The sequence below is a fragment of the Notothenia rossii genome, assembly GCF_949606895.1.
Source record: "Notothenia rossii genome assembly, chromosome: 1".
NCBI classification, from domain to species: Eukaryota; Metazoa; Chordata; class Actinopteri; order Perciformes; family Nototheniidae; genus Notothenia; species Notothenia rossii.
This window is the reverse complement of record NC_136912.1, coordinates 10,309,291-10,326,289: the sequence shown is the minus strand read 5'-3', so window position 1 is coordinate 10,326,289 and position 16,999 is coordinate 10,309,291. Positions and strand designations below refer to the sequence as shown.

General features: G+C 40.4%; 1 protein-coding gene across 1 annotated transcript; it reads right to left on the bottom strand.

Annotated features, from left to right (window-relative positions):
• Positions 1–1,699: 1,699 nt before the first annotated feature.
• rexo5 (RNA exonuclease 5) lies at positions 1,700–16,838 on the bottom strand. Its single transcript, XM_079659309.1, has 19 exons — positions 16,745–16,838; positions 15,412–15,670; positions 15,156–15,282; positions 14,487–14,607; positions 13,987–14,094; positions 13,763–13,851; positions 10,256–10,371; positions 9,919–10,057; positions 9,542–9,636; positions 9,362–9,464; positions 9,115–9,212; positions 8,550–8,658; positions 7,000–7,110; positions 6,081–6,218; positions 5,777–5,869; positions 4,341–4,671; positions 4,098–4,267; positions 1,984–2,093; positions 1,700–1,893 (listed from the first exon to the last, which is right to left on the bottom strand). The coding sequence occupies exons 2-19, from the start codon at positions 15,660–15,662 to the stop codon at positions 1,839–1,841; spliced, it is 2,364 nt and encodes a 787-aa protein (XP_079515435.1). The 5' UTR covers positions 15,663–15,670; positions 16,745–16,838; the 3' UTR covers positions 1,700–1,838.
• Positions 16,839–16,999: the final 161 nt, after the last annotated feature.

The following is a 16,999-nucleotide window of genomic DNA, read 5'->3' as shown; positions in this document are numbered from 1 at the left end:
CCAACTCAATTTGGAGCTGCAGGGCAGAGATAAAATGGTTACACAACTTGTGGAGAGACTCCATGCATTTCAAAAAAAGCTCACACTTTCTTTTGAGGATTTATGTCCAGGCAAAATGCTCAATTTTCCAACCATGCGCACTGCAGGTTTACAAATCACCAAGGTGATGACTGGATTTATGGACGCATTGAAAACCAACTTTGCCGCGAGGTTTGACCATTTCAGTCTCCCGACTGAAGTGATGAGATTTGTGAAGGACCCTTTCTCTGTGAATGTAGAGGGGGAGTTTGCACTGAAAGCAAAGGAGCTGATTGTGACATTAAATGAGGCGTCTTTACAACTCGAACTCATTGACATTCAGTCATCAGATGACCTGCGACAGTCATTTCAGCTGGCAGGTTCTGAAAAGTTCTGGACTGATGAAGTAAGCCACGAGAAATTCCCTCATTCAAGGGGTCTTGCACTGTTTGTCCTCACAATGTTTGGCTCGACTTACACGTGCGAATCGGCATTCTCACACATGAATGCCATAAAAACTAATAATCGAGCATCCCTCACTGACCAGTATCTGCATCACTGTATGCGTATTGCCATGACAACGTATACTCCCGACTTCCCTGCTCTTGCTAAATCGAAAAAATGCCATTTCTCTCATTAGATGGCACATATCTGCCAAGTTGGTTGCATACTGTATGTCAGTTATCACTATGTTAATCAAAAAAGGTTTGAGTTTTAAAAGGCTGTGTGTTGTGGTTTGGTAATTAATACAAGTCTTTTGATAATTGTTTTTGCTTTTAATTAAGCAATTGATGTGGTATGGCTCACTTGTCTTTATTGTTATTATACCATAATATGCACTGTTGTTTGTGTATGGCCCTAAATTGCTATTTTGTGTGAATTATTCGATCATTTAATCTAAATCTAATGATGTTGATGGTTCTATTAGCTTCACATGTACTGAGTTCTGAACTTGCCATTTATAAAGGCCTTGGGGCTATGTTTGATTTAATTAAACAAAATATATGCACTCCACTATGCTGTTGTAGTCATTTCATTTCATACCTTTATTTATGCAGGTGAATCCCATTGAGATCATTGATCTCTTTTTCAAGGGTGACCTGCTGTAGTATTTACTGTATCTGAAGCTCTTAATATGATAGCTCATATTTCAAGTCATTTTTTTCCCGGCCCCTTGCTTTGGATCGTTTTCATCAACCGGCCCCCATTCCAAACTAATTGAATAACCCTGATGTATCATATATTTCCTTATCTGAGTCCGCTGAGCCGTATCTGGCCGTGCAACACTCACAGTGTCAAATACTGTATGCAGAAGTATTATTTTAAGCAACACATTAAGTTGACGAAACACTCGAGTCAAATGTAATTAAATTCAGATCCACTCGTGTCTTAGTGATGGCAGTGATATCATAAACCTGTTAATGTACGCATTCGAACACGCTGTCAGTACGCTTGTCCACGTTTGTGATTGGTCAAACGTTGCTAACCCCGCCCATTTAATGTGAACGCGCACTCAGCCGGACAGAGAAACCCTGGCTTGAGTTACCGAGTTGATAACCAGCGTCGTAGGACCGCTTAGCGAGAGCGTGTTTGTTTTGGGTTAGTTAAGCCGGGTAACTCAAACATATCCAGGGTCTGTTGAACTGGATTCGTAGTACAGGCGTCAGAGGTAAAAGGGGGCTTACAGCAAAGTTTTATTTTCGTATTCTCTAAAAAGACTCATGTTCATTCTTTCACTTCACAAGAAAAGGCATCATTGCAATGGAATATATTATCATAGTCCCGGTTTATTTGAATTCCCACAGAGGTGTCAGTTCTCCTTAAGACTTCTGCTTGATCTCCATAAGGCACAGACCAGGAAGGAGACCGTGATCACTAGGGAGGAGAAGAGAAGATTAGAAAAGTTTAGAAATATTTCATTTCATTTAATAGCAGATTAATTTGACACTCTGTCAGAGTCCTTACCTAGTGTGTCCGAGCAGCACAACCACAGACAAGGTGCCTTCTGGGAGATATCTGAACAGCTTCTGTAGCCGGCGGTCCAACTTCCCCATCAGGAGATCCATTTCCTGGTCCTGCATAGATCACACATTGGAGTCATTATTACATGTGTTCAAAAGTCTATTAACTATCTGAAAGTACTAACTATTTGGTGTTTTTCGCATTGTGCTTCAATTCCAAAGAGCCCAAAAGCATCATCACTTCACCTCTGTGGTTTGCGGAATAAACTTTCAGAGTCTTTTTTTTATCATATTAAGACGCAAAAGTCAAATGTATCGTCACAAAAGCTCAATTTTAAAAAGGCTGTGCTCATAAAGGCTGTTCTGCCTCAGTGATTTTATGGTTTCTCCCAGTACAGCTTCGAGCTGTCGTCTTTTTCCTTTTCATAACCATAGACTCTTTATGGTTTTACTTTAAATGCTGTTTTGCTCACACCAGCAAACCACCTTTCTGGAGAGATAGAAAATAAACCTATTCTTTGAGGCTTTTCCACTAAAAAGATGATGGTACAATAGAAAATGCAATGGCAGCCATCTTTAAAATCAGACTGTGTTTGTTAGAATCTTCTCTACATAGGGTGCGTTTCACTTCGGTTATTTTTCATTTCCTCGCTCCTCGGGCTCGGTATCACCGGAAGTTGATTTGTCTGCGCCATCTTATAGACCCTCAAGAAAAACGCGGGCTAAAATCCTTGATTATGCGATCAAACATGCGGGGTTTTTATGTGATTTTATGCGGTGAAATTGCGGGAAGTTGCGAAATATGCGGAAAGTTGCAGAATATGCTAAATATGCGGGGAAAAAGAATAACAATTTTTTTAAATATTGGACTGTCTTATTTATTCTCTCTCACACACAACCTGCCACTAACGTTAAACCCCTTTACTATTCAATTAAACACATTCAATGTTTATTTATTGTAAAAGCAATTGGGCTTATTTAATCTCACACACACACACACACACACACACACCCACACACACACACACTTCTCCGCCTCATTCTGTTTTCATTTACTCGTTCGTTATCTGCAGCTTCAATCTTGTAGGCTACTCACTTCGTTTCTTGTAGCCCTCGAAAGGGTTTTGGAGGTTGATGCCTCGGTGAACGTGAGTTGTTTGGCTTTCTTGTCCGCAGCAGCAGAAAGCATTTTCGAATGTTTGAATGAATCAAAGTGGGTCGTCCCCGTCGATTACCTCTTATGCTCCAACACACAGTTGCACGGGGTGCAGAATAGTTTCCCCCCACTTTTTGCCCGGTCTTTAGTAGAAATGTTCGTCGGTAAATGAGATGGATTAGATTTTTTCATCTTGGTGTTTTCTCTATCGTATGAGCTCCACACGTTCACTCTATACAGTGTTGTTTACATTCTGTGATGCGCGAGCTGATGACGTCACGTCAAGACGAGTTAACTTTTTTTCTTCTCAACTTTTGTGGAAAAATGTGGGGATTATGCGGCCTTTTGATAAATATGCCGCCTTTTAAAAATCTGCGCCATTTTGCTGATTATGCGGTAAATTCTGCGATCGCAGAATTGCGTTTTTCTGGAGGGTCTAATCTTGAGTAGCATCCTACTGCCCTTATTTTTGCCGGAGGACCGAGGATCGAGGAACTACCAGACCATCCTCCGGTGAAATCCTCAGACATTCGCCCCGCCCCCTTACTGTGTATCGCTCACTGATTGGACGATGCAGCGCATGCACTGATCTGGCTGCCGTCAGAAGAACAGCTGTGCGGCGTCACCATAAACGGGCGTCGCTTCACGTGACGCTCCGGAGGAAAGGACGTCCCATTGCTCTTAAAACTCATTTCCCTGCTTCTCGTGGTTTCCTTGCGTCTCTCCATGCTTCCCTGGTGGGAGGGACTAAACGCAGGGAAACCACGCAAGTGAGGGACGCAAGGATTTCATTTAAGGAAGTGAGATGCACCTTTAGTCAGACTTTGATCTATATTCATCTGTCCAAGTTGGGCTCAGCTAAACCGCAATGTGTCAACAAAAAAGACACACACACACTGGGTTGGACTCCTTTTTCTGATAAGTGACGATATATTTAAACCGTACAATACAACCATCTTTACCTGAGAGCTTATGTGCATGTGGCTCCTCTCCACTGAGGTGGTCGGTGTTGTTACTGCCGTCCAGGAGGGAAGGTGGTGAGGAGTTAGTGAAGGACAGACGAGGTAGTTCTCCTTCCTGAGATCTTCAGAGGAGCCGAGAGCTGCACGTTTCCCCTCTGAGCTTTCAAACCCTGCCAACCAGAGACATATATGTTAGAGACGCACAGAAAGTTAGTTTGACTCTAACATCGTGGTTTTACTCACTTATGCTTGCATGTCTTGCATGTTTTCCAGATTGTTGCAGCAGGGCGACTCTCTCCACTGAACCAAAGAGACCAAACGTCTCTCTGACCGTCTCCTCAGACAGCTTAGATTTCTTCTTTGGTTGCGAATGTCGACCGTTTACTTTTTTAACAGAAGCAACATCTGAACATTTGGCATTTAACGAATGTCCATTGACTCTTTTAGAAATGTGTACGCTGTCAGCCATACTGGGGTTTAGTTCAACAGCATAGAGGTGAGTGTTGTTGTCACACACCAAAGCATCGAGAGTCAGATCAGCGTCCAGCATCGACTCGTAGACAGGACGCTGGACCTGGAGAAGGTACAAATAAGAAAAGCTGTTGTTGAACAATCAGCAGTCTACAGAGTTTGGGAAGACCTTGAACTGCAATGTAAAGGGAGAAAGTGACAGAAGGTTCAGAAGAAACATCAAATTCAACTTGAATTATTAAGCACTGTTCTTAACAGTGTTTTAAAGGACAATACGATAGGAAACACAGTGCTTTGCCCCTATGCATTTTTCATATTTGATTGCATTAAAACCTGTAATTTAGATAGATTTTAGTTTAAACCCACACAAAATAGTCCAAATGGGTTAAGTTAAGAAAAAGAAGATTGTTTGAAAAGATAAATAAAGAATACAAACTGTACAAGCTGTATGTACAGGTGGCTCTACAACAGAGTTTTTCGACTGACAGGATCGTAACATTTCCGTCACAATCCAATCAATTACCCGTCGGTCTGTACACAACTCTGACGGGGGGGGCCGGTGTCATGCATGCCCACTGCACCTCGCGGGAGCGCGCCACAGCGTAAAGCACTCACAGACATTTCAATGATTTGTACGGCAAAGTTAGGTTTGGAAACTATCTCCTTTTTGGAGGGCATGCATAACGGCATAACACCGGAGCCTCGCTGCGGGAAGCTTTGGCGCTGTTCTGAGTTTGTTCTAATCTGTCAAAATGACGGACTGCTTTCATATTTTTCCGTTATTGTTAAAAAAAAATCGGTCATAGACGGAAAATATTCGGTTAACGCGACCTCTACAAAGTGTTGACTTTGGGGGTGAATACATTTGCAAACTCAATGTTTTTTAATTTTATTTTTGTTCTTGTTTAAAACATATTTCCATCTTCGAAGTGGTAGGAATGTTGTGTACATCGAATAATAACATCTCTCCAAAAGTCACCTTAACTGACAGGTTTGAATGAAAAGACCAAAAGGGAGAATACTTCAGCAAGGCAGTGCAAACCAGAGAAGGCAGATACAATGAGAGTAAGGCTCAAGGACATGAACACAGCGTATGTAAAAGCAATACAAACAAAGATAAAAGATAAGGTGAACAAAGTAAATATAAAGAGTGTTATTCAAACATTTCCAAAAACAAAGTTTTAAACAGAAAAAAGTGCAGGAGTTACCTTGATGGACTGTCCCTGCATGTTGAGTCCATTCAACGTTCTCACAGCCAGCTCAGCTCCCTCCAGAAGCTCAAACTCCACCTCTGCATGAACCTGGGGAACAAACAGTGTCAAGATATAAAGATAATGTTTATAAATGGCATCTAAAAATATAGAAATCATGTTTACTGCTGTAGCTTCTACTGTTCTAGTTTAGGAGGAACTAAAGCAGTAATTATCACCATATATAAGAGGTATTTTGTTAAATCTGTGACAAAAATAGTTTATTTCACATAAAATGAAGGATAATGTATGTGAGATATACCCGGACAGTTGTGTTCAACATTTTGATATTTCGAAGCGGTCCACAGCAGCGAAACAGGCGCCTCACTTCCTGTTCAGAGGATCCAGTAGGAAGTGGACCGGCCAACACTACACACAGATCTCTGAGGTGAGCACACACCTGGGGGGGTAATACACACACACTTAGTGAAGCATTAAGAAATAAACACTTAAAGGTCCCCTATTATACTGTTTTTCATCAATATATTATAGGTCTCAGATGTATACAGAGCCTGTCTCTGAAGTGTTTGGCTCCAAACACCAAACAGATCATTGCAGCATTACCCATAATCCCCTCTGTTTCAGCCCTGTTTCCAAATTGCTGATTCTCTGTCAGTTACTTTAGATGAAAATAAGGAGCCCCTCCCCGCGCCCCTCTGAGAGAGATTTGGTTAAAAAGAACACAAAGGTGCTCTAGGAGGAGATTCAGGTGATAAGGGGGGTGGGGGGGTTACCTTGCTTGGTGATTGGCTAATGGTTACACAAGCCAAAACAACATTATGACATCACAAAGTGGCCAAAATCTGATTAGCTCATTTTCAGACAGGTTTTTATAGAAATGGATCTGGACAAAAAGAGAGAGAATCTTTGTTCCTGGAACTTTCAGAGTCTCTTTCCACAAAGGGGACACATGTTGATGTAGAAGAGACATGAAGAAGAGGGGACACATGTTGATGTAGAAGAGACATGAAGAAGAGGGGACACATGTTGATGTAGAAGAGACATGAAGAAGAGGGGACACATGTTGATGTAGAGGAGACATGAAGAAGAGGGGACACATGTTGATGTAGAAGAGACATGAAGAAGAGGGGACACATGTTGATGTAGAGGAGACATGAACAAGTGCATTTTGCATAATAGGTGACCTTTACGATGTGTAGAGTTGTGAATAACAGCCTCACCCTCTGGTGCTCCAGGTGGGGGAAGCTTTTCTTCAGATGGCTGGAGAGGGAAGGGAGCTGGAGCACGGAGAGGAACGGACACCTGGTCTGCCTCCGGAAAGACGCTGACACCTGAAGAGACGAGATGAGGTCACAGTGATGAAGAGGAAGTGGAGTTATGATGGGAAAAGACAGAGGACAAGGAAAACCAATGCATGGTTATTCCCCTATAAAATACTCAGTAATCTATAAAGTCATGTTTTAAAAAGAGCCGTGTTATCCTCAGTTCCTCTCCTTGTGACTTTATATACTTTTTTTAAAATAAGGCAGATAAACCACAAAAGATTGCTCTTCAAACCAGATCTGATTCTTAACTTCCTATCGTCATTTTTAAGATGAGATAGGAAGAGTCTAAGATTTTATTTTTTATTTGGCATTATAGAAGCAAATCCTTAAAAAAAAATTTCATTCTAGTGTTTCTGAGGTTAAGAAATCCTAAATACTCAATCCAACATCGTTCATACTGTACATATACTATCATATGTATATACAGTATAGTATAAGCCTATATTCCTGTATTTTTTAAAGAACATTTTTGTTATCCAGAATTTTTTATATTTGACATACTATTTTTTCATTTTATTTCTAATTGTTAACTATTCCACTTTTTAAGTATGTGTATTGTTGAACAGACTGCTCCTGTAACAAAATAATTTCCCAAATTGTGATTAATAAAGTATAAATCTATCTATCCTCATCTTTTCTGTATGTAACCTAACAACCAACGCTACGTTTCTCAAACAGGGATTCTTAAATCCAACAATTAGGTAAACCAGAAGTCCTTTTATAAGGACTTCTGTATCACAACGCAAACAGAGGATCAATGCTCACTTTTGGGAAGAAAACCAAGCAGATTTAGGCCCAATCCCAAACCACGCCCTCCAAATTACCCCCTACACACTCCTCCTCCGTGAACTCTCGCTTTGGGACAAACTCCCCTCTCTCCGGCAGAAGCAGGAAATGCCGTAACTGTATGTAACAACGGTTTCAAATCAGCATCTCTTAGACAACATTTTTTAATTAATAACTAAAATAAAACTCCAAACATCTTTAATCGAGTTACTTTTTTGAAAAGTTATTTTAGTTTAAAACCTGATTTTTATAAGCTTCTTAGTTTTTGCAACGGTCTGTAAATATACACAACTTTATAATAAAATGCACACATTTACCTTTTTCTAGACTAAACACAGGTTTGATCCTAAGTTAAAACATATGAGGTTATCATGAGGTTGTTAACATCGCAGTTTATCAGTGGATGTTTGCTGGAACTACTTGTTTCCGCTGACACACAGCGTGACTCCGGTCAGGTAGAGACCGGTCTCAAGTCAGCACCGCTGCAGACTCACTGTTTGAGGGCTTGATAGCCCACTCCCCCTCCACACCGCTCCACACTCGTTGCTTTGGAACAGCCCTCAATATGGCGGACCCTCCGCGCAAACGGAGGGGTAGGGTGTAGGGCGTGGTTTGGGATTGGGCCTAAATCTGCTTGTGTGATCAGGAAAATGTCTCACCTCCTTGTCAGAGTTGAGCCACTGCTGATTGGACAGATCCAGAGCGATGTCAGAGCGCTTCCCTAAAAAGGCAACAGACCGGCCATGTCTTTGTAGAACGTCAGGAAACCTGCACGAGAAATAAAGACGGAGAATCGGAAAACCTTTATATTAGTAACGATGGACCAACATTTGTCAGATCATTTTGTTAGAGATTTAAGTTATTATTATCCCCTTAATCTATTGCTTCAGATTATCATGCACATTTTCAACTTCATAAACCATTTCTATTTTATTGAAATTACCCTGTGGGACAATTATAGCATAAACATACAAGTAGATAATCCAGGCAAAGACAGACTAGACAGCAGTTGGACAGATTTGTAGATTGACTCAAACATGTCTGGGTTCATATGTGTGTTTGAGAAGGTTAATGTCATTTCTTTTTTATCACAAAAAGCTACATTTTTGGGTGAAAAATACTGGCTAAGCATGGAAGCTAAACACCCAGAGTAACGATATGTTTGAAGTGACTTAGGATGGACATCATCTGTGTAAAGGTATACGGATTTGAAACGTATGTTACCTGTGGCTCTGTGGGGGTGCAGGTTCAGCAGGTGCCAAGTCTTCAGGCTCCTCTATTATCCTATATCCCCACAGCTCCTGTATATGAAGCTCTACTACCTGTGAACATACACAGAAAATATCATAACAACTGTGTGTGTGTGTGTGTGTGTGTGTGTGTGTGTGTGTGTGTGTGTGTGTGTGTGTGTGTGTGTGTGTGTGTGTGTGTGTGTGTGTGTGTGTGTGTGTGTGTGTGTGTGTTGAGTTACCTGTCGCGGTCCTTTCTTTATGAAGTACTGAGCCAGCTCCAGGGCTGCCAAAGCATCCTCGATGGGATTATGACCCATCTTCTCTTCAGTCTGTATCTGCCGACTGGGACACACGTGGAAAAGTAAATCATTAGACGAGAGAAAGAGAGAAAAAGACAGAGAGAGAGAGAGAGAACTTACTTCAGCACTGACTCTGTGATGACCTTCAGTTTGAACCTCTGTCCGAACGCTCTCCTGTACAGCAGCGAGGTGTCGATCACATGAGGGTGGATCAGCTGAGGACACACACACACACACACACACACACACACACACACACACACACACACACACACACACACACACACACACACACACACACACACACACACACACACACACACACACACACACACACACACACACACACACACACACACACACACACACACACACACACACACACCATGTTTTAACTTCACACTTTATATAGAAATGTGTTTTTGGTTGTTAAATAAAGCCTCTTCAAAATGAAAATATCTATCTAAAATCAATGATTGACGTCCGCAGTAACTCACTTTCAGAGCGACGAGGTCGTTGTTTAGTGAGTGTCCCACCAGGACTGCATCGCTAGGCAACAGCGTCTTGAGCCTCGTCTGAACATTCCGGAGGGTCGTTGTGATTGGTCGCAACATCGCTGCAGTTATACCAGAGAACCTATCAGAGGGCAGCCAGCAGCGCAGGCAACACAAATGTTTAAAGTGTTTTGAAATGATGTTTGTTATCTAAAAATACACAAGTGTTTCTGTGTGTGTGTGTGTGTGTGTGTGTGTGTGTGTGTGTGTGTGTGTGTGTGTGTGTGTGTGTGTGTGTGTGTGTGTGTGTGTGTGTGTGTGTGTGTGTGTGTGTACCTACCTGGTTAAGTAGTTGAGGATTCTGTTGGGAGGTTTCACCAGCTCATCCAGCACACACTTCCCATCACTGTCCACCATAGAGACACGAGTCAACTCATTACCCTTCTCTGTCAGACACTGAAGCACAACATGAAGACATTAGCTTACAGAAACCTTTATAGAGCTCAGAACACGAACATCTTTCAGTGAGACGTTGCTAAGAAAAAGCTTAATAAATGGAGTGGCCACGAGAGAAGAAGAAGACAAATCTCGACATGGTTTATTTGTGTCATTTAGATGAGGTGGTTTTACAGTTTGAGCTGCAATTGGATTATAAATGCATCAAATGTTAAAAGCTCATTCTGTCATGTGGTACATTTCTTTCAAAAGGACTCCAAGTATAAAACATATTCAAACATATTTCTCTCTATTTAAAAAGATAGACTGGTTTGAAGGATGGTTCCTACCTTAAAGGCCATGTAATGCATCTAACACAGGTGTTTTTTAACATGTAGTTTAGATATCACCAGAATAAAAATAAATAAAAATGTTTAAAGTTTCGTCATAATTAAATGACATATACGTTAAAAACCGATGTTGGTTCCGAAGTTTGCCGAGTACGCCCCCGATCACTCCCGAACGAGCGGTGACGTCACACGTGGCAAACATTGCCATTTGATCAAATCAGTCCAAATGGCAAGCAACGCGATAACTTCAGACAGCGACAGCGACAGCGATCATTCAAGCTCAGATTCAGTGGGTTATCTGGATTCAGTTACAGAAGTAGAGAGTGAACCAGCTAGCCTTTCACTTCAAGGCATTTTGCCTTATAAGTACGAGCCTCCTGCCCAGCAATCGAACAACGAGGCAGAAACTTGTGAAAGAGAAGCGGATTCCGCAGCCGGCGAGACTCGAGTCGGCAATACTGAATGGTAAATTCTGTTTTATTTAGTTTGACCTGCACTAAATGTCGATCTTAATTTGTCATCTGTTCCTCACACGTCCGGCAGATATTTTTTTGTTTTTTAATGTTATGTACAATATTCAGGTGTACATGTCAATGCTGTGAAAGCATGCCCACTGCAGATGAATGTGTATGCTGCAGAGAGATCTGGCAGGTGATGGAACAAATAGACAGTTTGCAACCTACTGACCAGATAGCAGAGTCCTGCATCGGGTCGGGTATCCGCGGGTACCCGACGGGTGACCCGCAAAAAAGGTGATTTGCGGGTGGTATTTTTTCAAACGCTTTTTTCCGGGTTCGCTTCTGGGTAAAACAAAGATGATGCGGGTCCGGTTGCGGGTGTTGCATAATAAATATATTTAAACAATAATAATTTAGTTTAATGTTTAAATCCTCAGACCTCTCCTCCGCGGTACCGAGCATAATCATAACCTCTGCAGTGCATCTATCTGCTGCTGAGCGCACCACATTCTGAATGGCTGAGGTGAAGCTCTCTATAGCGGAGAATACAGCATTTTCAATAACTCTTCCTCAAGAGCAAAATCCAACGTCTGGGAGGCTTTTGGTGTCATCCTAGATGGAGAAAATAAACAACATCCCAGGCTTTTTGAGCCAAATATGCAACTGCGTGTGTTAATAATTGCACGTTGTCACTGCTTATATATATGCGGGTTCGGGTCGGGTTGCGGATCATGTGCCGGCGGGTCGGGTCGGGTTGCGGGACTAATTGGCAATATGTGCGGGTAGCGGGGCGGGTTCGGTACTGCACGTCACGGGTGCGGGGCGGGAGCGGGTCTTGAAAATCAGACCCGTGCAGGACTCTGCCAGATAGAAGACACCGACGAGAAACCAAGGTGCATTATTAGCCACCCAGGCTTTAGAGAAGGCTGTCTCAGTGTTTGGACACTGAAAATAGCGTATCTTCAATACAAACAACAACACAGAGCAGTTGATGGCCCACTACACCAGTAATTAAATATTGATTGACCCAACTGCCTATTGCAGCTTTGCTTTCATATAATACTTTTAGTCGCTACAGATATGGTACACTTTTAAAGATACCATTAAACTCTTTCAAGCAGTCAAAAACAGCTTGGCTTTTATTTTTTCTGTGTATGCAAGTTCAATGTATGCTTGGGAAAAGAAACAACTACACATGTGAGGAAATATATAAGAGGTCTATGATTCTGTCAAGCAGTCATGTATAACCTCATATTTATTTTGTACAAGTAAAATACAAATATCATGTTATAAGCCAATTTGTAACAATTGCTACATAATAGTAGGCTACTACATAACATTTTATTTTTCTCCAAATATATTTATAATCTGTATACTTCTTTTTCATTAGGAAGTATCGATATACAGCTTATCGACAGTTTGTACGTTGGTGCTGGGGTGTAGGCCTACTCGGCCCAAAAATCAGAGTCCCGCTGCATGTGCTGTAACCGAGATACGGAAGACTTACCCTGAGCCGGGAGGCCGCTATCAGGGATTTCAATGGCCAAATCTGTAATTTGACATAAGTCATGCAGCTGAACTGGTTAAAATGGTTTCACATGATGTAAATAATTTACAAAGTACATCATTTACAATATTATTTTTCCAAAGAAACATGTAAATATAACAACATTTTCCAAATCACAAATTTGTAAGATTGTATTAATTTACTGTTTGATAAATAAAAAAGGGTTCTTTTGTTAATTTTTCACTTGTAACATTTTATCTTTATTGCAGTGTACATTAGTCTATTTTGGTATATGTGCGAGCCCACAAATAATTAAAAGTGGTAAAAATAATAAAGATATTCAGACGTAATTCATTTTTGGCCTTACTTATTTCACTTCAACTTTTATATATTTCAGTCACTAGGCAAGTTCACTGTACTCTGGTGACATTTAGCTCAAGCTGGCATAACACCTGTAGTAACTTAATTCTGACCCGAGTTTTGTGCACAATCTTCCAGCACCCATGATCAATGTTTATAGCAATCAGGAAACATTCACAGCTCACAACTACACATCGCTTCCCCATCATGAATTGTTAGATAAAAAAAGTTTAGCGAGGTCCGGTTACACATATGTTGAGCGAAAATAGCGGAAGGATACAAAACAAACAATCCAGACGAGGCTGGTGTTTGCCACGTGTGACGTCACACAGCTGGGTTAATGGCTGGCAAGCTTTTCGCTACCGGAGCGGAATAACACGGGAAAGTGGCACACATTTCATGTTATTTGGGGGGTATTTATGGAAAGAATCATTGATGTTGATATGTCAAATGAAACAGTGGAAAGTGATGAAGCGATTTATTAACACAGAATAACTTTTATTTTGGACATTACATGGACTTTAAAGACATATTTATAGTATTTATAGCACATTTTATTTTGACCTGATAGAGTGTTGCCATGCACTTAAATGTGACATTACATGCTGTTGTTGAGTTTGCTTTCCTTTTTCTGTTTTCTGTCTGTGTTTTTTGTACTTTGTAATGTGCAGAGTACCACATGGGAACTATGTTTTGTACTGAAATGTTGCAGGGTGTTTGGGGAAAGAGCAACTCACCATTTCACAGTCGAGTCCATACAGAGGGCTGCTGTCAGTCACACAGTCAACACTGTTTGTGCACACAAAGTCCTGGAAGTCTGGCATTCCTGTGCAAAAGACATAAGTAATACTTTAGAGACAAAGATACATTTGAAAATGCATTCTGGTGAGGATGAGATAAAAACAGAGCTTTTGTAAAACAATAACATACATTTCCTATATATTCAGATTGACAGTCTCACCTTTGACAGGCCAGTGTTTCTTGACCATCTCGTCCTCGGGGAGAACATACGCTGTCAGTCCTTTCCTCTTGGTCCCAAACTTGGTGATTACTGGGTGAACCCTCAGGCCTGCAGCAGTGTTAAACAACACAAAGACATCATTAAGAACAAGATCAAAAACAGTGAGAAAACTAAAGCACAACTACTGCTGAGAGATATGATAATGTTTGACTAAAAGCCGCAATAGCATAATATGATATTGTGGGATAAGTGTTAGAGTTCAGAGTTCACAGTTACCCACGAGATGATCATTTCTAGCAACAGTCAAATGAAATGTGGATATCACACAAGTTCAAAAAGTATCCTTTAATATTCAGGAAAGTCTTTGGGCTAAATTATATTTTCTTGACAACCAAACTCAAAGAAATAGCTACTCTAATGTAATGCTAATGATACATTGTTCATATATTGCCTTAGTGTACACACACTTACTTCAAAACATATCCACATAAGATTCTCACCTTTTGGTAAATCACTGCTTCCATTGTGTCTTTGGGAAACAGAGGGATCGTCTGATTCAGGAACTTCACTGCTGAAGATTCCTGAGGCCAGGTCGGTGGGGGATGGAGTAAACGTGACTCTCTAAAGCAGGCAGATACAAACGTTTTAACTAGGGATGCACAATGAGGTATTTTCAATTCAATTCGCTATAATAACCTGCTTTTCATGGAAGCAACCGGATAAGTTATCATATTTAAAATGTTGTATTTAAAAAGAGATGCATAATCTGTAGTTTCTGCACACCTGAGCACACTAAAAGCTGAAATGTATACAGCAGAGATGGCTGGTTTACTATTCCACAGCTCTTACTCTTATTTGCATATACATTACAAAAACAAAATGGTATTTCAAATGGCAGTGGTTTCCTCTGAAACTGTGTCAAATGTCCTCAAACAGGAGACAGGTTTGGCCGTTTAGTCGGCGTATTCAAGCAATAACTTTTGTATTATTGGCCGAAAATTAATGGGCTAAAATACAATAATCAGAATATACATAATAATATTCATTTCCCACTGTCTACACATAATTGAATAGCAACGTTATCCCTAGTTCAAACCAAAAACGAACACTGGGAATGAAGGTTTATCTTAAAATAAGTCAACAGATCTGCGTCCCCTCCGGTTACTCACAGTGCTGTAGTTGGTCCTGAGGTGCTGCAGGGTGAGGTAGTGTTTGTAAAAGTGACTCTGGCTCAGTCCCTCTATCATCACCACATTCACAGCTTTAACCTTCTTCTGATGGTGGAGGCGGCACCAACTGAAAGAGACACACAGGGGGCTTTTAAAAAGATCATTTAGATTATTGTTATAGCACAGGGACAGGGACATTATAGAGACGAATTTGATGCAAGCAGATGAAGTCAAATCTAACTACCACAGTCATTACCTGGGCTGTTCAACGCCAGCTGTTTTCCCCAGAGCGGCGTAATGCAGCAGCTCTGTCAGATCATTCGCTGTTATTGGTTGTTGAAGGCGGTCGGGCAGCACAGAGATCCTCGGTGAGCGAGAGGAGTGTTCAGACTCCAGAGTCTCCTCTCCTTCCTCTGTTTTTAATCTCTTGACCTCCTCATGTGCTGCAGGAGAGATCCTCTTTCTCTTCCTCCCGTTGCATGTCACTTCTGCCGATAAGGGCTCCATATTCAAGCCTGTGTTTTTAAAGGATGGTAAAAAGGGATATTGAAAACTACATTGTGTCATGGCTGTCAAATGCCTAACAGTATACGATACGATACGATATTACTTTAATGTTCAGATCAAGTCTGACATTTGACTGGCATCAGAGCAGCTCCAGGTTTAACATCAACTTAGACAAATATCAGGAACATAAAAAACAAAAAAAACATACATAAAAAACAAACAACAAACATTTAAGCAGAAGTATATCTAAGATTCACAGAATTGTATTGTTTTACTTGTGAAGTTAGAACAGGGGAGCACTGTGGTTATCCACATATTAGTAGTACTAAAAATAATGTGTCTTATTTTTAATATCAAAAACGGTACATTTTGCGTCAGATGTGGTTTACTAAATCTTTGATCAGATATTTCCCTACATGAATCTTATTTTTAACGGTACATTACAATACTATTTGCTAAGACAAAATATTCACAAAGAAGAATATAAATTAAACATGTAGTTAAGATGAAGGTTTTCATGTCCTAATTTTGATAAAATTATAAATATCCCAAAATGTATTTCTCACAACTTCACTCTTCATGATGTGTTAGTATATTATACAAGTAACAGAGACTTTTGTTAACGATATTTGAAATATCATGGTTGTGATTTGAATTCATCTTTAATTACTTCAGCAGTAAAGCAACAAAGTGACTATTGTGCTAAGTGGACTTGTTTACATGTAAGGGTGTTGTACTACTATCCCATTATTAAAGGATGTGTATAGTGAAAGTATAATGATGTGTTTACTTTATTTGTCAGGTAAATAAAGCCAGTTTAAGCTTTAACAACATACATTAACTGGTGAATATATTCACCAATGTATTCGGCATTAAAGCAGGGTATCTGAGCTTTCCAATGTATACAAAGACGCTTAAACTAAAGTAGGAATTAAGAGTAATAGTTGCACTAGGAAACCAACACACCTAGCTTAGCTAACACTTTAAAAAATAAATATACTCATATACAATTAATGTTAAGGAGTAGTTGTAGGTTGGGCAAACGTGTGGGAAGGGTATCGATAATTGAAAAATGTAAATACCAGATGTTATTGGTCCTGAAGGTCAGAAATTCATGTTTTTTCACCATTGGTCGAAGCTAAAAACACATGGGCACTCCACGTTGAAACTTGTGATATAAAGTAAAAACAACTAGTACGACTTCCGGTGAGAGACGTTCAAAATAAAAGAATGGTCAACTCTGTAATGTCCTTTAATCAGTAAATGTGGGTAGTATTGCGTGGATTTGAACATATTTAAAAATATAAAACGTAAACAATTATACTCACACTATTTTA

Excerpts from the sequence above, each read along its gene's own strand:
- rexo5 (XM_079659309.1), bottom strand. The coding sequence starts at position 15,662 with ATGGAGCCCTTATCGGCAGAAGTGACATGCAACGGGAGGAAGAGAAAG. Across the intron at positions 14,095-14,486 it reads AAGCAGTGATTTACCAAAAG|GCCTGAGGGTTCACCCAGTA; the intron begins GTGAGAATCTTA and ends ACACTGCTGCAG. Across the intron at positions 2,094-4,097 it reads ACATGCACATAAGCTCTCAG|GACCAGGAAATGGATCTCCT; the intron begins GTAAAGATGGTT and ends TGATCTATGCAG.